The following is a 20,447-nucleotide window of genomic DNA, read 5'->3' as shown; positions in this document are numbered from 1 at the left end:
AGGAGCACTTGGCAACTCATGCAACCTGAGCAGTGCCAGGAAGACTGTTTCACTTCTGCTTCTCCTGGCTCAGAAATTCATTTTCCTACCTAGAAAATGGAAAAAGAAAAGAAAGACAAAAAATCCTGACATAAAGCAGACACAATTGATACTATGGAATTCTGGAAGGCAAGGGATTTGCCCTCTATGATGAGAAGTTGAGTGCAAAGAACTAAGAAGAGCCATGAGCAGGTTGTGAACTTGTGGGTAAAATTAGGAAGTGCAGCAGTGCAGGGCTTCTGGAGGTGAGGGTCTGCTACAGCCGCCTGGAAAGAGAGCCTGTTGGTGGGAGCTGCTTACTGCAGCCAGCAGAAGCATCGCACTCACTGACTCTCATGCTGATGGGGGATTCCAGTCAGTCTGGGAAATCAGCATGGCTGGCTGCAAGCAATCTGACAGACTCCTGGAGTGCAGTGAGAATCACTCTGTGGTGCAGGCATTGGGCACAGCAAGCAGAAGGGAAGCATTGCTGGACATGGTGCACACCAGGGGTTACGACAGGAGGCGGTCAGGGCTGCAGTGACCATGTCCTCCTTGAGTTGGTGATCTCAAGGAATGCGGGCCTGGCAGGAAGCAAAGGCAGGAGCCTGAACTTCAGGAGAGCCAGCTGCAGGCTGTTCCAGGAATTCTTGGACGAGATCCTCTGGACAACTGTTTGTAGGGGCAAAGGGATGGAAAACAGCTGGTCACTTTCTCAGAAAAAAACTTGCTCAGGTTGCAGGCTGAGCTGCAGGAGAGGAAGGGGAGGAGGTGCCAGCACAGCTCTGCACGATGCTCTGCCACACTGGGCAGCTTGATCATGGCTCAGCAGTGGGATCAGACGAGGAGAAAGGCAGAAGGAAATCAAGGATGGGAGGGAACCATCAGACACAGTCAATAAGTGTCTGTGAAGTCTTGCAGACCCAGAGATTCCCAGGTTGTTTCTGCTTTCGTAGCATCTTTGTGCTGCAGGGTGAGCAAAAGGTTCTGCTGCTTGATTCTTCTGCAGGAGCCGCCTAAAGGGGAAATGGCCACTGAGCTGCAGACCAAGCAGTACTGCCTGACGTTGGCCAGGGGGAGCTTCTCCTGCCGCAGTGTGCTGATGACAGGTCTGGAGATGATCTGCAGGGCCAGTTCATAGACGGGAGCCAGGAAAGGACATGATGGGAGGAGGGAGGTGTTAAGCAACATCCAAGGCATCAAAATGCATCAGAAAGCCCTGAAAAGCATCACAAAGCCACAGCCAGGAAGCTTGGGAGTATCATGAGCAGCATCCAGGATGCGAGAGATTATTTGCTACCATGCCAAATGGTAGCAGAGCTCCCCCTGCAGACATCCCAAAGCCAGACAAAACAGGAACAAACCGGGAGCTGTGCTGCACGCACCCCACAGCCACAGCATTGCAAGCTGGGGTGCCTTGCTGTGTGCTGCATTCATCCCAGTCCGTGTGAATGAAGACTCTGGAGGCAGTCAAGGCGTTGATTGAGCACGAGTGTGCTTTTATTATTATATAAAGGACAGGAGGGTGTGAGAGGTCCACGGTGAAGATGGGACTCATCCTGTCTTGTCATGGAGAGAGTGGCTCAGAGCTCTCAGTGCTGCTGTCCGGTGCCTGGGACTGGAGGCCTGATTGAAAGTCCCCCTGCAAGAGGCTCTGCTCCTCTTCACTGATGCTGACCTGCTCCTGCATGGAGGTGCTGCTGTTGGGGCACTCACACTGCTCTTGGGATGGGCTGCACTGCAGAGACTCCTGGTTACAATCCAGGCTGCTGACTGTGGTTTCTGGCAGGCCCAGGTCAGCATTTTCAGCAGAGCCAGGTGTAATGAGGGCATGAACTTGAATGAGCTCCTTCTCTCCATCACTGTTGTCATGTGTAAGGCTGCTGTTGGAACTGCAGCAATTTGTGCTTCCTAAGAGCTCTCCACTGATCGAAGCACAGAGAGCATCCTCGCTACTTGCCCTGGATCTTGTGGGTTGGCAAGGGCTCGATTCACCTAGAAAGGATACACGGGGGTTAGTGTCAAACTTTCACAATCTGAATTACGACAGTGGTTCTTGATCAGGGGTGAACTGAAGATGTTGGGCAGGGGCTGGAACGCCAGAAAGAGATACAAGTGCAGAGCAAGCTTGAATTCTATGTTCCTGAAAAGCAGGGATTTGGAAGCTGCATTTGCACCCTTACCTGCCAGGACTACCACTGCTGTTTCTGAGGGCTGCCTGGCATTGCGCTGCAGTTGGCGTTTGCTGCCAGAGGATGGCTTCCTGAGGCTGAAGCAGCAACACCAACTGCTAGCTGGTGATTCCTCAGTCTTGCTGGGTGGATTTTGTCTGGAGAGAGAAAACAGCCAATGCTGTGAGTCGTGCGTGGTGCAGGGTGAGGGAAGAGCAGCACTGAGCTCTTGGCAGCAGTTGCTTGTTCCTAGCACTGCCTGGTTTCTGCAGGAAAACACAAAAACCCACCCAAACAATGATGCTAGGTGCTGGAAAAGAAAGTCCTCTTTACCTGTCAGATGGAAAGTCAACGACGGTGTGGAATTTGCCCTGCCCAGCTGCAGGGCTTTCTTCCACTTCAATGTCCCGGCTGCTCTCTGTTACCACAGAAGAGGTGCTGTGGCCTCGCCTCTGTGCCTGTGCCTCCTCCAGGCTGAGCAGCTTTGTGGCAGCAGAAGAGACCCCCACAGACTTGGGCCCTGGGAGAGAATTGTGCCCTGTCAGGGAAAACCACAGGTAAGAGCGAGGATCAGAAAGCAGCAGCACAGCCACCACAGTTCTGGGGGAGGTGCTGTATTTTTCTCAGGCTTGCTTATCCGAGCCACTGGAAGAAGAGAAGCCCAAAATAACCATGTGGGCAGAGGTCTGTTTATGGCAAAGGACACGGTCATCATTAAGAGAGCTCACCCCTAGATAAAAGGGGCAGGGAACTGAGAAAGCTTCGCTGCCACACTTGCATCAAGCTTTTCCTGCGTGCAAACCATAATAATGACGGTTTCCTCCTTGTGAAGTTTGGGCTTGGACATTCTCAGCATCCAGCAACAGGATGCCATACCCTAATGGAAGCCCAGAGGTCTGCTGTCCCCTTGATGGTAAAAGAGTATCTCAAAGGTCCTGGAGAAGGCCTGCATTTGGTCAAGCTGTCAGGTCAAGATCAAGCTAATGGAGGAAGACACTCACCTGCTGCATCTGCGATGTCTGCTCCGGATTTGGAGCAGAAGAGGACGTCGGTGTGGTTGATGATGAATTCCACCACATCCGACTGCGTCTGCAGCTCCATGCAGGCAGCTCTTCCGCTGGCGCAGGCAGACTCGTTCTGCTGTGATCTGTAGAAAAGGCAGATTTTAGAAGTCATTTCTCCAAGACCGTTTCCCCGAGTCTGAATTGTTGCAGCCAAAAGCTGTCAGCTGAGGCTCTGGAGACTTCCGCAGTGGGCAATCAGTGATGCCACTGCAGAAATTCCCCTGGATGATCAAGGACACGTCAGTCCCATCTCAACAAGACTGCAGAAATTGTCACCTAGACATTGTGCCCGTGGGGATGGAGAACAGCTCAGGCTCCTGCTCTTCTGTCAGCCACAGATTTTACAGGAGAAGAGCACATTTGATGGAGAAAAAGGGAGCACTGTTTTTTTTTTTAATGGAGAACAGATGTAAGCGTTGTGTTGAAACAGAACCAGCAGTTTACCTTAAGAGGTTTGGAGCCCACACAATGGCTAGGTTCTTGGCATGCATGTTTGTGATGGTGGAGCTCCCAGCCAGACACGCCAAGTGTCTCATCAGGAACTCCAGTGTCCTGGAAAACAAGAGAGGCAAACGTTCAGCACCAACGAGCATGCCGTGCTGCAATTCAGAAAGCAAACCTCCATTCATGCTACTTCTTGTGATTGCTACTGTCACCGAAGATGAAGTAGATCCAACCTGACTGAGTGCCACGCTGCAGCACCAAGCCCCAGCACAGCACAGCCGCAGCCATCAGCTGCACCAAGCGTGCCCCCGTGCCCAGGAACTGACCCCATAAAGTAAGCCCATGGAGCCTTCAACCCTTCAGCATACACAGGCATCGTGTTGCCGGCATGAGACAGAGCCTGGAACCGCATCGTTGCCCTCTGCAATGCAGCAGGGCTGAGCTCAGCAGGCTGAGGGCAGCACTGACCTGTAGTGAGGAGCGGGCAGCTGCTGGATGACGTCCTGCATTCTGAGCAGCCGCTCCTCCTCTGTAGCGGCACCAACAGCATCCTGGAGTAGTGCAGAAAGGGAGCGAGACACCAATCAGGCTAGTACACCAGTGCGAGTAAACCTCGTGGGGCTGACAGCAAAAGGGCCTCAGAGCTGGGGCACTGCTGCAGCCATCTGCCAAGAGGCCCAGGAAGAGGGAAATGAAAGACGTGGCCTTGTGCTTACCGAGAACTTGCCGTACAGCTGGTGGGTGAGCAGAGGGTTCGGGAGCTCCCTGAAGTACATCTTGCAGAGGGAGCTCACGCTGTGAATGTCACGGACGGTGAGCTCAGGAATCTGCTCCGACTCAAATTCCTGCCTGGAGAGAGGGACGCAAACCCGGTTGAGCGAGAGGAAGGCAAGCCCAAAGCCACACCAGATGCACTCAGGCTGTGTCAGTCGCAGCACTCTTACCGCAGTCTCTGGATGTTGGACGCGACGCCAGACAGGCGGTATATCCCCTGCACCACGCCGTGCTGCTCAATGAACTCAGCGCAGCTCTGGAGGACCTGGGGGACTGAAGAACACGTGCCAGCCATCAGTGGAGCTCCTGATTCAATCGTGCTGCAGGCTGTGCTTCACATCCCATCCACTAAGCCCAGCCAGGCTTGGCTGAAGCAAATACAGATGTGCTTGTCTCTTAGGAGCATCCGCCTCACTTTATCCTTCAGCCATCAACTCCCATTACACGTGTCTCCACTGCTATCAGCCTGCCCCCTGCTAGATATGAGCTCCCTTTCATCTTCTTTAGATGCCCAGCAGAGGAAGATCTCAGGAATGGGCAGCTCCTTACCATCACGACCGGAGTGGAGAAGATGCTCTCCCAGGTCACCGCCAAACACCCTTTCCTTCTCCACCTCCCGCTCGGTCGGTTTCTTTGGGCGAGCCTTCACCAAGGAACGAAGGAAGGTGAGGATCTTGCTGCGTTTCTTGGGCACTGCACAACAAAAGGAAGAAACCAGGTCATTTCAGGTCTGGCTCCGTTGGACGAGGCCGAGCACAGCACATTCTACAGAGCACGTCAGAATGGGAAGATCGTTACCAACCAGTACATACAAAAAGGGATTTTCCCCATCTATGGAGGAGCCCAAGGCCAGGCTGGATGGGGCCCTGGGCAGCCTGGTCTAATCTGACATTAAATGTGGGGGCTGGGAGACCATCCTGAGGCAGGAGGGTTGGAGCATGATGATCCCTGAGGTCCCTTCCATCCCAAGCCATTCTATGAAGATTCTATAGTTTTGCCAAGTCCAATCATAAACACAGGAGGATTGGGCCAAATCTCTGCCCCATGGTGTGCATGAAGAATCATCAACCCAGAGGACAATGTGGCATCGATAAAGGAGGTACTAAACATGGAACGCACCCCAAAAAAGACTTCATTTTGCTTCCCCACACCATCAAATGTAACATCCCTACCTGGCTTTGGCACAGAATTGATGAGTGCCTCAGGAATGTTCTTATTAATGAGTTCCACACACTCCCCTGGGAAAAATCCAACCTGTAACAAGAAGAAAAGAGAGGCCAACTATTGCATGCAGCACTTCTCAGATCTGAACTGTTAAACCAAAAGCCACGTAACATTTCCCTCGGAACGTGCTTGCCTGACGTTCCATAAGACTATCCAGCAGAAAATGGCCATAGTTCACAGCATAAAGGTAACAATTTTTCAACATTGGCAGCCAAAGGCAAGGTCCCCTGACACCGACACAGGGAAACTGTTTATGTCCATTAGGCATCCTGAGCAGGCAGAGCAGCTCTAAGCTGAGATTCCTGCCTTTACTGCAGTTGCACTCTCCAGTCTGAATCTTGTGCTTACCTGGAAGCCGAGCTTGCCTCTCCACCAGGGGGTCAGCTCCTTTGGTGGCATGTCGATGACACACACGATGTCTCCCACCTGCAAGAGATTGCAACGTCAATCCCAGCTTCAGCACGGCTGGGAGGAAAGCACAGCTCAAATGACTGCATTCTTCTGCACTGCCCAACATCGCCGAGCTTGAGAGCACTTGCACCAGTGCAGCTCTGAAGGCATTTGCAACTGTAAAATTGAACAACAAGGAACGCCTTGAACTGCTTACCTCAAAGGACAGTTCATCCGCTGCCTGGGCAACGTATCTCTTAATAGCATGGGCAGCAGCAATAGCTGGAACATTCACAGGTGCCACCTCATGGTCCAGCAGGGGCTTCCCCTTGTTCTCAGCCTGAAACAGAGAGCACAGGCCACAGTGAGGAGCTGGGAACCAACAAGGAGGACTTCAAGGTGAGGAGCACATCTGCAGAGAAAGCTGCAGGAAATGCACTCGGTCCTTATCGTGGGCACTTCAGAAGGAACTGCAAGTCTAATAACGGCTGTTTCTCTCCCTGGTGTGCAGCAGGCACACGCCAGCAAAGATGCATCTCTCCCCACCCAGACTAATCAGCAATGGCACTGACGCAGACAGGTGGCCTTGTCCATTTTGCCCCCTCCTTTCCTGCGCTCTTTGTGCAGGAAGGCTGACTGTTTCAGATGCTAGGAGACCGTGAAGAGGGAAATCAAAGCTACGGCTGCAGTTACAAGGTGCAAACAGTGCCATTGCAAGCACCAAGCAGCTCTCTTGAGCAGTCCAACCAACAGCAAGGCCAAACAGAGCAGAGAATGATTGTTGTTTCTGCAGCCATTTCAAGGGAAAAGTCAGTAGAGGACAAACACAACAGCCGAGATGGCTCTGGTAGTTTTATAAACTTGCCACACTTGCACTGCTGTCTTGCCACAGAGGAGCTCTCTTGGAAAGCAGGAGAGCACATCTGCGGCTCACTCTGCTGGCTGCAGTCAGGGAACAAAGACCAATCAGAGCTTCATACTCTACCTCTGTCCATGCCACATCAGGCCCACAGCTGATCTCGCTGCACGCCACAGCCATCAGCGTAGGTGTGACAAGCTGGAACTGAAAAGAAACACACTTTTATGTTCTCTGTTCACATCTCTGCTGTGCTCCCTACAGCTGTCGGGCACACTCACACAGCCCAAGCACGCCTGCTGGTGTCCCTGGTGATGCTGTGCAGCTCTGCACAAGCTGGGGCTGGGACTCTTTGCCTAAGGGATTGCTTTCCATAAAACCAGCTGGTCACAGCACCACAGACAGCATCCTTCTGAGGGCTGAGCTGCAGAGCATGTGGAGAAAACCCACACGTGACCAGCGTCCCATCAAAGCTGGATGAGGCTGTGTTACTAAACACGGGGCGTCACGGGCTGCTAAAGCATGTGGGGGGACAAACAATGGCAGGTACCTGGCAAGAGATCAGAACGAGGGAGACAAATCTCACGAATCCGCAGCCGTTCCTTGTCACTATGCTCTGATCTTCCACGAGCAAAAGCTGCAGCAGGGAAGCAGGCAGAGGGTGGAGAGAGGAGAGAGAAAGAGCAGGTCAGTTTGCTTCCACGGTTTAGCAAAGACTACAAGGGAAAAACCAAAATCTGCCCTCCCTCAACTTAAAAACTTAAGTTTTCAACTTAAAACCATTTCCCTTTGTCCTGCTGTTATCTACCCTTTCAAAGAGTTGATTCCCCTCCTCTTTTTAGGCTCCCTTTAGGTACTGAAGGCTGCCATGAGGTCACCCCACAGCCTTCATTTCTCCAGGCTGAACAAGCCCAGCTCCCTCAGCCTGTCTTTGCAGGGGAGGTGCTCCTGTCCCCTGATCATCTCTGTGGCTCGCCTCTGGACCCTCTCCAACAGCTCCCTGTCTTTCTGGACACTGTACTGCAGCTGGGGCCTCACAAGAGCAGAGCAGGGGGGGACGATCACCTCCCTGTCCCTCATGGCCACCCCTCTGCTGATGGAGATAATGTGATCCTATGAGCTCCGCCAGCCAGCAGTTCTCAGCACTCACTGTCCCCCCGTCTCTCCCACACTGTCTCAGCTTACCTACAAGGTGCTGCACAGGACGGTGTGAAGACAAAGGGACGCAGTCGGTGCACAAGTGCAACAAGCGAGCTGCTCAGTCAGAGCTCCAGCGCTCCAATGAAGGGACGCAGCACGCACTGCTCCTCCCCTCATTCTAGCCCTTATGACATCACTGAGGGCCACCAGGCTGCTCCACCACGACGGACAGGGTGGGGAGGCAAGACCAGTCACAAGGGCAGAAGATTCCAACAGCCCAGCCCAACGTTCTGGAATCAGGGGCTGCTTGGAATTCTACCCCAGCCAAATCCTGGAGAAGCTGGCACGGGGTCGTCATGACCAAAGCGCAGCACCTGGCGCTTGCTCTTGTTGAGCCTCGCACAACTGGCCTCAGTGCATCCCTCTGGAGGGCCTTCCTGCCCTCAGCCAGATGGACGCTTCCTCCCAGCAGCGTACCTTGCAGTGCTGGGCCCATGTCAAATCCACACTAGAGTGGGTTTTGTTACATTCAAGGGCATGTTGCAGCACCCATCTATTTCACCTGGAAGGAAATAAAGCAGGAGATGGGAGAAACACAGAACTGCTGCCAGACTGCTTTATCCCTTTCTCAGCCCAACTTCCCTTGCCTCATCCCCTACCCCAACTCCTAAATGATGCCCACAGGCTGATAGTTGGATCTCAAGTCCATAGGACTCCTTTCACAGGGCTCCATCAAAAAGGCTGTCACACTTGTTCCGTACACTCACACTGACCCAGCAGTGGTATCACAGTCACTTAACACACACACAACAACCAAACCCCGAGCATGCACATCCCTTCCTGCGTGACTGCAGCCCACAGCTCCCCTTCACACCTCCGTGGATCTCTGGTGTTTTACACGGATGCAGCCTCGCTGCAGCTCCGTGGCTGTCACACAAGGCCTGCAGGACCTCTTTCTCTGCAAACCCCGTCTGCAGGCATTGGTTCACGAGGTTCACCTCCTGCCCTCCTGAGCAAAAACAAGCACTAAGAACAAGAGCAAAGCACACTGGACTCGACCTGGCTGGATCCCCAACCCTCAGTCCTGTCAGTCGTACCCTGGTGTGGAGACTCATCCCCAAAGCCTGGCTGGACATCAGCACAGGCATCATTCTTCAAACGCCCCATCCAAGCAGCAAGGGATCAAAGCGTTGGCACAGCTGAAACAGAAATGCTGTGTGAGTTTCCTGTTAGCACTGAGCAGGAACAAATCTACCGCTGAGCAGCAGGATGTGAGACAAGCAGCAGAAGACACCCAACCTGCAGAACCAGCTCGTTTGGGGTCGGTCCAGATGTTTGTCTGCTCCCTTCCCTGGCCCAGGCCAAGCTTGTGAGATGCTCCTCCTTTGTGCAGGGGGAAATGCTGCAGATGCCATGTGGTGGCTATGCACAGCATGCCTTGCACTTGCTTTTCCTCTCTCCATCTGCCATTAGCAAACAGCATCTCCAGCCTCCAGAGATCACTGAGTCCAACCCCTGCACAACAGTGAAAAAAAAGATATGATAAGGGGTACTTAAAGCACAGCATCTGTAATCAGATCAGACTCCTGCACTGTGAAGACTTCCATGAGTATTCCTGCAGAGTGCATCACTTAGTCTCTCTTTAGCCTTGTGTTCATGGTTTTCCTGTAAGAGCTTGTCTAAACACTGCCTATAATCGTGGTTATGCTGGAAGCATTTGGATTTATTGATCCTTACTGTGATTTCAATAACAAATGCAGATGTTTTTTTGTTAGGGACAGCTTTCAATTTCTCAACTGAAATTTCAATATTGCATTAGGTGTTGACAACCACGGGGCTGCAGTACAGAGAATTACACGAAGATTAATTTCTCCATTCTCCATTCTCCTAGACATTTATGATTACAGTGATGTAGTTATAGACAAAGTTGCAAGATACCAAAGCTAGAATAACCTCTTGGTGCAGCAGGATGTCTGGAGCCCAAGTGCAGAGTCTCAGTGTTGCAAAGCCTTGAAGAGGTGCACCGTATGTGCTGGGGCTGATGACACAGACACTGGAGCAAGGCCAGTGTGCTGTTAGAAACTTGACCAGCAGCTGATCTGCTGTCAGCCATTTCTGGACACAAACGGGATCTGGTCGACTTAGGACATGACCTTTGGGCTGGAGAGCAACTCCCCAAGGAATCACACAGCCACTGCAGACCGTTGGCAAGAACCCCATACCAAAACAGCTCATCTGCAATCAGTTTTTAATCTGTGCAGCAGTGATTGGAACAGGCGCACGCTCTCTGGAATTGCAGGAATGTTCACAAGTGGAATGTACATCACCTGTGTGCTCCAGCTCTTCTGTGTGCATGCTAGGAGCAGTGATCCCCCTGCACCCAGGGCTGCAAAAAAGTCCTGTGGGCTTTCTAACCTGCCCACCAGCAGCCCAGGCTGCCCAGAGCCACATCCAGCCTGGCCTTGGATGCCTGCAGGGATGGGGCATCCACAGCCTCCCTGGGCAACCTGTTCCAGTGCCTCACCACCCTCTGGCTGAAAAACTTCCTCCTCACATCCAACCTAAACCTCAACACCCCTCGTCTCAGTTTAAAGCCACTCCCCACTTGTCCCATCACTATCCACCCTCCAAAACAAAACACCTCGGCTGTTCAACACTGAAAGAGCAAAATAACCCACAGCTCTTACTTCCACTGTATGCATTTAATTCCAAATTAAGGTCACAGGTTAATTACTCATGTGATCCTTCCTGACAGAAGAACTACTCGTAGTGATGTGTAGGAGTAAGGAACAGTTTGAAAAGGTCATGGACATATTAGAACTTGCAGCATTTATCTTAATAGATCCCTACATTGCAAAGCATTTTGTAAAACACACGTTACAAGTACTGTGCACTGGATTACACTATATCAAACTCTAAGTAACAATACAGGTTGCTTTTAAATCTACACTTACATGTTTTCTTCCAACTCCTTGATAAAATTCCTTACTACCTTCAGTTTTACAGCCAAAGCAGTGTTTGAGCTGGTAATGTACTCTTGAACAGCACTGTTGCCTTTAGCATTTGTATGTTTAGATCTGAAAAGAGAATTTGGTCATTATTTCATGATGAGAGAATCTTATATGACAAAACAGAATTACAAAAATCTGACAATACTGTAAAATGCCAGCGTAAGAATGTGGCTTTGATTTTTTTTCTTTTTTTTTCCTCTTTTTTCTTTTCTTTTTTTTTTTTTTTTCTTTTTTTTTTTTAAATGGTGAGTGTACCATTAATTCAAGACAAGAATTTTGTTTGTAAGTCGATCTCTATAACTGTTCTTGGCATCATTCTGTAGGATGAACTAGATACATGGAATTTGGCACTGGCTCCCCAGGGCAGTGGTTTGGCACTGAGCTGACAAAGGCCAAAGAGCATTTGCACAATGCTCTCAGACACAGGGCTTGACCCATAGGAGGTCCGGTGTGGAACCAGGAGGTGGAATACATGATCCTCGAGGTCCCTTCCAAATACAGATATTCCATGATCCTCTAATACTTATATTCCCAAGTCCTGTACACAGTGCTCAGGTGCTTAACTGAGAGGTTCCATGAAACAGTGAGGTATCTATGTCCCTTTACCACTCAGTTATTCAATTTGCCACATGGATCTTTCATCCAGTCACATTAGAAAACACTCAAAGTATTTCCTTCAGTCTTCCATTCTGATAGAGCTTTCTGGAGCAAATAAAGAGTTGCAACTCAGAATGTCCACACCTCCCTTCCTGCACCCTGCATACTTTTTTCATTGTACTGTGATTACGTACCATTCTATTGTCACCCTCATTCTGTCCTTATCTAGGCAGTTTAATGCCATTAAATTTTCCAGCAACAGATGCCCACAAGTACAGCCAGCCTGGAAATATTTTGATTATTTATCTTTGTCCTGATGTCCTTGTAGGAGGTGGGACATTTCTCCATCTCAGCAGCAGAGGGCAGGAGGGGTCCAAGGTGAGGGCACGCTCTCCTCTATTTTTCTGGCACTCAAAGACAAAGGGAACAAGAAAACCAGATGTGTTTCCCTGCCCATGGCAAACACCAGCCTTTCCATCCTTACAGTCCTTCCTGCCATCAGCAGAGATATTTTGCTTTCTTGTGCCACTTCATCCCTTTAGCATCTGGCATTCTAACAAAAAAGTACTCTAACACAGGAATTTTAATATTTTCATATTAAATGTCAGAATTAAGGAACCATTATTATTACCAAATATTTAAAACATTCAACCCAGTGAGAAGTGAACTGATGTTGCATTTAGCATTCAGATAAGAACTTGACATTTCTCCGGGAAATTCTGTAATCATCATAGTGTTTCACAGTTTTCAGTTTATGAATACTAGTTAAGTCTTCACTAATACATTATCTTCTTCCCCCTTTATGCTTTCTATATTGCTTCTGAAGCAGACTTACCTCATGATTGAATAAATGTATAGTAACGTCCAAGGTGCTTGGATTGAACAAAAATAATCCCAGTATGGGGTTCAGTCAGACTTCTATAGAATAGGTGAATCTTATGCACTGGTGCCAGAGATTTCCAATAGACGACAGGAAGTTCAACAGATGAAAAGTGCACCTAAGTAAAAAGTGCTACTTTAATAAACTATAGTCTCATTGTCAAGCCTTGCACTGTCTCAGCAATTATTACAGAATGTTCATTCAAGCAGGAATTAAGAGATGCGTCTGAATTGATAAGAACAACGAATAATTAAGAAAGCTTGACTGCAGTCTGCTTGAGGATTCCAGTCTGAAGTGTGTTCCACCTGATGACAACTGGGAATGTCTTTCTCTCACCATTAGAACCATTGCACCTCTGACTAAACACATAGCTAATCACCACTGAAAACCTAGGTGCAATTTCTGCAGTGCACAGACCAACTACGCGTTGATTAACATTCAGAGAGATTGTGCAGGTGTCCTTTTAGGAACTGGCCTACAGTATGCTAAGAGGGATGGATGTGGGGACATTAGGATAACGTGCCCTCTGCCTTTTAAGACAGCCCCAGCAGACCAGGTCAGCAGGCTGAAGAGCTGAGTGGGTCACCAGGGCTCAGAGACTTCACTCGGCCATCGGAAAGTTGAGGGCCTTCAGCCCAAGCTGCCCTTTTCCATGCAGACAAGGAGGCCAAGAGAAGGTGGATCGGCACGGTTCTGGTGCAGACAGGGGCTGCAGTGTGAGCAGGCCTACACAGACAAGGCTGTGCCCACACAGAGTGACAGCAGCTTTCGCTGTGAGCAGATTCCCAGGGGGCCTGAGCCATGGCAGTTCTTGATGGCAGCATGTTCCAATCAGCCCTGGAAGTCTTCTCTGGACGTCTGTCGCATTCTGGAATCCACACTGAGGACGCAGTCGCTGTGTCAGAGCAGCTGGCAGAGTCACGGGGAACCGTGACGTAGTTGGCCCAGGGAGCAACAACAAGGCCTGCACTGCTCAGCCAGCCCAGGCCAAAGGGGAGCACGAGAGAGAGCAGAGGAGAGAGGGGGGAAAGAGGGCCAGGAAGGAAAGGCCTGTGCCTGAATGGACGTGTAGCAGCAGCTGCTGACAGCAAACTCGGTGATGGCAGGGGCACAGCAGAGCAGTGCAATGCTGGCAGCTTCCTGTGTCTTTCACACAGGCACTGCAGACATGGCCAGCACTGGGAGATCAGCAGAACTGCTGCACACCTCTGCCAGCCCAGGCCAGAGGAGTGCAGAACAGTGAGCTGCTGCTGAGGGGAGAGAGGATGGCCTGAGAGCTGACCTGAGAGGCAGGGCTGGCTGTGTGACAGCAGCCTCTGTGTCCTCCTCCTGTGTCTGTGAGGGCCAGAGGGCCAGAAGAGAACATGCCCAGACAACGAAGCCCTGCTGTCCTCTGCTGCTCAGCTGGAGAGATGTTCCGCCTTCCTGAAGGACGCTGATCCAAAGGGAAGGAATCAAAGGAAGTCCAGGCTGGCTGTCCTTGTGGGCATCAGCTGCTGGCAGCTGCCTCTGTGCTGCCATGGGCAGGGCACAGCACACACAGTGTTTGCAGTTCCCTGTGTGACACTGGCCCTGGTGACCTGACAGCCATAGGGAGACAAGAGAAAGAGCTGCCTCCCTCTGCCAGATGAGGCAAAGGTGAGAATCCCAGAATCACAGCATGGCCCGGGTTGGAAAGGAGCTCAAGGTTCATGAATCTCCAACCCTTGGCTCTCCAAGGGTGCACAGGGGGCTTTGTTCTCCCTGTGGTGCAGCTTCAGTGCCAACTCACAGCTGAGCTGGTTGGCACACTGTGACAGCCTGCCGCTCTGAAGCTCTTGGGGCAGTGCTCAGTTCTTTCTGAAGTACTCTGCAAAATGCTGCTTCTCCTTCACCAAGTCTGTTTCCAGACAGACGTCTTTTTCTCCTCTGTACACACAAACAGTATCTTGTAACTCCCTGGCACAGTGCTCAGAAGTGATACTTCTGGAAGCACGTCAGAGAAAAGTGGCCTTGTCCCAGTGGACTTTCAGAGCAGATGAGAACAAGTCCTGGTTGACGGCTTTCTTCTGCTTCTGGAACTGCACAGGCAGGTTGTGTGTTGTCATACTTTATGCCAGAGTGCCAAATTGAAGCAGTTTCTGCAGCCTCTTTTTTTCATACTTGTCACTCTTTGCTGAGACCTTAACTTAGTCATTTTTAATGCGCTCTCATCTAAACTACTGTGTCCTCCAGTGTCAGTGTTGTATGAATCAGGACTGTGGGATTTCATCAGTGAAAGGATTCTGCTCTAATGACTGTCATTCTAAAGCTGATATTGTTTCTACCACATCAGGCTTGCATGAAGCATCTTTGATCAACAGAGAAATCAGAAAAATTGCTTTTCCTATTGCAGTTTCCTTTTAACTAGTGATGAAAGCTGTCAGTTTATTTTTGGCACCAGAAATCCTGGGATGCAACCAGGTTAGATAAGAAGTGACACTGAGTCAACAGTAAGGGAACACAGATGAGATAGCATCACAGAGCTCTGGAAGAGATGTTCCAGCTCTGTGTCTACCTACACCTTCAGGAGATGAAAAGTACTGGCTTACTGAGGTGTCCTGGGTTGCAGGTTCTGTTAATCTCCATTTTTGGAAGAGCTGCTTGCAATAAATACCTTGTAAGGTGAATGAGCTTGATAGAAGTAGGGTGTGAAAGAGATGGATTTGCTGTTTCCCTGAAGGTGCAGGAGTATTGCTGTGCCTACAGTCAGTAAACAAGGCAGAAAACACTGTGTTCCTCAGAATGAAAAACAAAAGAATAAAAATCTTTTTGTGAGTGACAGCACGCCTGAATGAAGCACAAATCTAAACATTTAAAATAAGGGTTAGTGTCAAAGGGACTTGCAGTATTTCTCGTGAAGAAATTTTTGATGCTTCTTTAGGAAAGTCATCATAACAAAAGTGTACTGATGTCTTTGCTGAGGATTTCCTTGGTTCCAGCCTGAAGGTGTGCGCAGGCATGAGCAGGCAGTGCTGAGCTGCAGGTGAGTGCCTGTGTCCCACAGCAGGAAACCCGTGGATGTCTTCAGGGGGTTGAAATGGGCAGAGCTGTGAAACCTGCAGGCTTTCACTGAAATTGTCCCCTGCTTTATTTTGTAATCTTAGTGTCACCAATGCTTTCCAATATAATTTTCGTATGAATGCAGATACATGGGATAGGATTTAAAGTTTTTATGGTGCTGCTGTATAGTTTTCTGTGGTCATCATAAGCCAATAAAAAAAATAAATGGTAATCAGGCAATCTATTAACAACCTGTGGCACGTGTAAAACAATGAAATTCCTTGCAGGAAGACAATATTGCCATATAATAATGTGGCTATCCAAAACTGTTAATTATACTTGATGAGCTGGAGATAAACCTGAAATGCAGGACTTTGATCTTAGCCAAGAATAATAAAACTTATTATCATTCTTAAATTGGCAGCAGCTATCAAAAGCCTGTGTCTTATTTCCCTTTTAGTAACACTGGCTAAATCAGAGAAACTGATAAAAGAATATCATGATTGCAGCTTAGGGATTCTTTCCCACTTGACCAGAAGTAATCTATGTCCAAAAATGTCTGTAAATACTTTTTCTATCTTATTTTGCCAGATGTATTGATATTTGAGATGAATGGCAAAAACATTTTGCGTACATAGATAAGCAGTGCAAATTTGCAGGATTGTTTTAGAGAAAAAAGCTCCGGTTATCAGATCGTTTCCATGCAGAAATAAGATTTACAGAAAAATTCTCCTTATTATTATTCACGCATGAATAAGTACAAAAAAGAGATGTGGGGGATGTTGTTTCAATTCCAGCTGATTGTAGGAAGGACTGTCAGGATGGAAAGGCTAGTGTCTGCCATGGGCAAAGAAACACTTCTGGTTTTCATCTTCTCTTTGCCTTTGAGTGCAAGAGACCATGAGGAGAGTGTGCCCTAAACTTGGACCCTTTTTGAGCATTGCAGCAGAGATGTAGAAGTGTTCAACCTTCTAGAAGGACTTCAGGACAAAGATATGTAATGAAAATAAGTCCAGGCTGGCTGTCCTTGTGGGCATCAGCTGCTGACATCTGCATAGTTGTTGCTATGGGAATGGCAGAACAGCTGGAATGTTGCATTTCCTTGTGTGACACAAGCACTGGTGAATTCAAAGCCAGAGGGGTATAATAGAAAGAGAATCACCTCCCTTCCAGATTCGGCAAAGGTGAGTGGGATGTTGTTTCAATTAGTGCTGATGTCAGGAAGACTGTAAGGATGGAAAGGCTGGTGTTTGCCATGGGCAGGGAAACACATCTGGTTTTCATTTTCTCTTTCTCTTTGAGTGCCAGATAAACAGGGGAGAGTGTGCCCTCACCTTGGAACTCTCCTGCCCTCTGATGCTCAGAGGGAGAAATGTTAGAGCTTCTAGAAGGACATCAGGACAAAGATATGTAATGAAAATAAGTCCAGGCTGGATACGCTTGTGTGCATCAGCTGCTGGCATCTGCATTGCTGCTGCCATGAGCATGGCAAAGCAGGTAAAAGATTGCTTTTCCTTGTGTGACACAGGAGCTCTTGACTTGAAAGCTAGAGGGATGCAATAGAAAGAGCTGCAACCTCTGCCAGACATGGCAAAGGTGAGTGGGATATTGTTTCAGTTGCTGCTGATGTCAGGAAGGACTGTAAGGATGGAAAGTCTGGTGTTTGCCATGGACAGAGAAACACATCTGGTTTTCATCTTCTCTTTGTCTTTGTGTGCCAGAAAAAGAGGAGAGTGTGCCCTCACCTTGGACCCATCCTGCCCTCTTCTGCTAAGATGGAGAAATGTTCCAGCTTGTAGAAGGACATCAGGACAAAGATATGTAATGAAAATAAGTCCAGGCTGGCTGTCCTTGTGGGCATCAGCTGCTGGCATCTGCATTGCTGCTGCCATGAGCATGGCACAGCAGGTAAAAGATTGCTTTTCCTTGTGTGACACAGGAGCTCTTGAGTTGAAAGCTAGAGGGATGCAATAGAAAGAGCTGCAACCTCTGCCAGACATGGCAAACTTGAGTGGGATGTTGTTTCAGTTGCTGCTGATGTCAGGAAGGACTGTGAGGATGGAAAGTCTGGTGTTTGCCATGGGCAGGGAAACACATCTGGTTTTCATCTTCTCTTTGTGTGCCAGAAAAAGAGGAGAGTGTGCCTGCTACTTGGACCCCTCCTGCCCTCTTCTGCTGAGATGGAGAAATGTTCCAGCTTGTAGAAGGACATCAGGACAAAGATATGTAATGAAAATAAGTCCAGGCTGGCTGTCCTTGTGGGCATCAGCTGCTGGCATCTGCATGGCTGCTGCCATGAGCATGGCACAGCAGGTAAGAGATTGCTTTTTCTTGTGTGACACAGGAGCTTTTGACTTGAAAGCTAGAGCGATGCAATAGAAAGAGCTGCGACCTCTGCCATACATGGCAAAGGTGAGTGGGATGTTGTTTCAGTTGCTGCTGATGTCAGGAAGGACTGTAAGGATGGAAAGGCTGGTGTTTGCCATGGGCAGGGAAACACATCTGGTTTTCATCTTCTCTTTCTCTTTGAGTGCCAGATAAACAGGGGAGAGTGTGCCCTCACCTTGGAACTCTCCTGCCCTCTTCTGCTGAGAGGGAGAAATGTTCCAGCTTGTAGAAGGACATCAGGACAAAGATATGTAATGAAAATAAGTCCAGGCTGGCTGTCCTTGTGGGCATCAGCTGCTGGCATCTGCATTGCTGCTGCCATGAGCATGGCACAGCAGGTAAAAGATTGCTTTTCCTTGTGTGACACAGGAGCTCTTGACTTGAAAGCTAGAGGGATGCAATAGAAAGAGCTGCAACCTCTGCCAGACATGGCAAACTTGAGTGGGATGTTGTTTCAGTTGCTGCTGATGTCAGGAAGGACTGTAAGGATGGAAAGGCTGGTGTTTGCCATGGGAAGGGAAACACATCTGGTTTTCATCTTCTCTTTGTCTTTGTGTGCCAGATACAGAGGAGAGTGTGCCTGCTACTTGGACCCATCCTGCCCTCTTCTGCTGAGATGGAAAAATGTTCCAGCTTGTAGAAGGACATCAGGACAAAGATATATAATGACAATAAGTCCAGGCTGTGTGTCCTTGTGGGCATCAGCTGCTGGCATCTGCACTGCTGCTGCCATGAGCATGGCAAAGCAGGTAAAAGATTGCTTTTCCTTGTGTGACACAGGAGCTCTTGACTTGAAAGCTAGAGGGATGCAATAGAAAGAGCTGCAACCTCTGCCAGACATGGCAAAGGTGAGTGGGATGTTGTTTCAATTAGTGCTGATGTCAGGAAGGACTGTAAGGATGGAAAGGCTGGTGTTTGCCATGGGCAGGGAAACACATCTGGTTTTCATTTTCTCTTTCTCTTTGAGTAACAGGTAAACAGGGGAGAGTGTGCCCTCACCTTGGAAATCTCCTGCCCTCTGCTGCTCAGAGGGAGAAATGTCCAAGCTTCTAGAAGGACATCAGGACAAATATATGTAATGACAATAAGTCCAGGCTGGCTGTCCCTGTAGGCATCAGCTGCTGGCATCTGCATTGCTGCTGCCATGAGCATGGCACAGCAGGTAAAAGATTGCTTTTCCTTGTGTGACACAGGAGCTCTTGAGTTGAAAGCTAGAGGGATGCAATAGAAAGAGCTGCAACCTCTGCCAGACATGGCAAACTTGAGTGGGATGTTGTTTCAGTTGCTGCTGATGTCAGGAAGGACTGTAAGGATGGAAAGGCTGGTGTTTGCCATGGGCAGGGAAACACATCTGGTTTTCATCTTCTCTTTGTGTGCCAGATAAACAGGGGAGAGTGTGCCCTAACCTTGGACTTCTCCTGCCCTCTGCTGCTGAGATGGAGAAATGTCCCAGCTTATAGAAGGACATCAGGACAAAGATATGTAATGAAAATAAGTCCAGGCTGGCTGTCCTTGTGGGCATCAGCTGCTGGCATCTGCATTGCTGCTGCCATGAGCATGGCACAGCAGGTAAAAGATTGCTTTTCCTTGTGTGACACAGGAGCTCTTGAGTTGAAAGCTAGAGGGATGCAATAGAAAGAGCTGCAACCTCTGCCAGACATGGCAAAGGTGAGTGGGATGTTGTTTCAGTTGCTGCTGATGTCAGGAAGGACTGTGAGGATGGAAAGTCTGGTGTTTGCCATGGGCAGGGAAACACATCTGGTTTTCATCTTCTCTTTGTGTGCCAGAAAAAGAGGAGAGTGTGCCTGCTACTTGGACCCCTCCTGCCCTCTTCTGCTGAGATGGAGAAATGTTCCAGCTTGTAGAAGGACATCAGGACAAAGATATGTAATGAAAATAAGTCCAGGCTGGCTGTCCTTGTGGGCATCAGCTGCTGGCATCTGCATGGCTGCTGCCATGAGCATGGCACAGCAGGTAAGAGATTGCTTTTTCTTGTGTGACACAGGAGCTCTTGAGTTGAAAGCTAGAGGGATGCAATAGAAAGAGCTGCAACCTCTGCCAGACATGGCAAACTTGAGTCGGATGTTGTTTCAGTTGCTGCTGATGTCAGGAAGGACTGTAAGGATGGAAAGGCTGGTGTTTGCCATGGGCAGGGAAACACATCTGGTTTTCATCTTCTCTTTGTGTGCCAGAAAAAGAGGAGAGTGTGCCTGCTACTTGGACCCCTCCTGCCCTCTTCTGCTCAGAGGGAGAAATGTTCCAGCTTGTAGAAGGACATCAGGACAAAGATATGTAATGAAAATAAGTCCAGGCTGGCTGTCCTTGTGGGCATCAGCTGCTGGCATCTGCATTGCTGCTGCCATGAGCATGGCACAGCAGGTAAGAGATTGCTTTTTCTTGTGTGACACAGGAGCTCTTGACTTTAAAGCTGAGGTATGCAATAGAAAGAGCTGCAACCTCTGCCAGACA

General features: G+C 49.2%; 3 protein-coding genes across 3 annotated transcripts in view; 2 read left to right on the top strand and 1 right to left on the bottom strand.

Moving 5' to 3' along the window:
- Window positions 1-20,447, top strand: part of LOC149912216 (rho GTPase-activating protein 32-like) — a 336,632-nt gene that overhangs the window by 301,185 nt on the left and 15,000 nt on the right. The window lies entirely within an intron of this gene.
- LOC149912217 (rho GTPase-activating protein 33-like) overlaps window positions 1-20,447 on the top strand; it is a 134,378-nt gene that overhangs the window by 103,465 nt on the left and 10,466 nt on the right. The window lies entirely within an intron of this gene.
- LOC149912218 (rho GTPase-activating protein 32-like) lies at window positions 4,141-6,419 on the bottom strand. The gene is made up of 7 exons (XM_090130713.1): window positions 6,303-6,419; window positions 6,044-6,121; window positions 5,644-5,725; window positions 5,021-5,164; window positions 4,642-4,744; window positions 4,414-4,546; window positions 4,141-4,248 (listed from the first exon to the last, which is right to left on the bottom strand). Exons 2-7 carry the CDS (start codon window positions 6,092-6,094, stop codon window positions 4,141-4,143), a joined length of 621 nt encoding a protein of 206 aa, XP_089986839.1. The 5' UTR covers window positions 6,095-6,121; window positions 6,303-6,419.

This window comes from Phasianus colchicus, chromosome Z (assembly GCF_987193195.1).
Source record: "Phasianus colchicus chromosome Z, bPhaCol1.hap1.1, whole genome shotgun sequence".
NCBI classification, from domain to species: domain Eukaryota; kingdom Metazoa; phylum Chordata; class Aves; order Galliformes; family Phasianidae; genus Phasianus; species Phasianus colchicus.
This window is presented reverse-complemented; position numbering and strand designations above follow the sequence as displayed.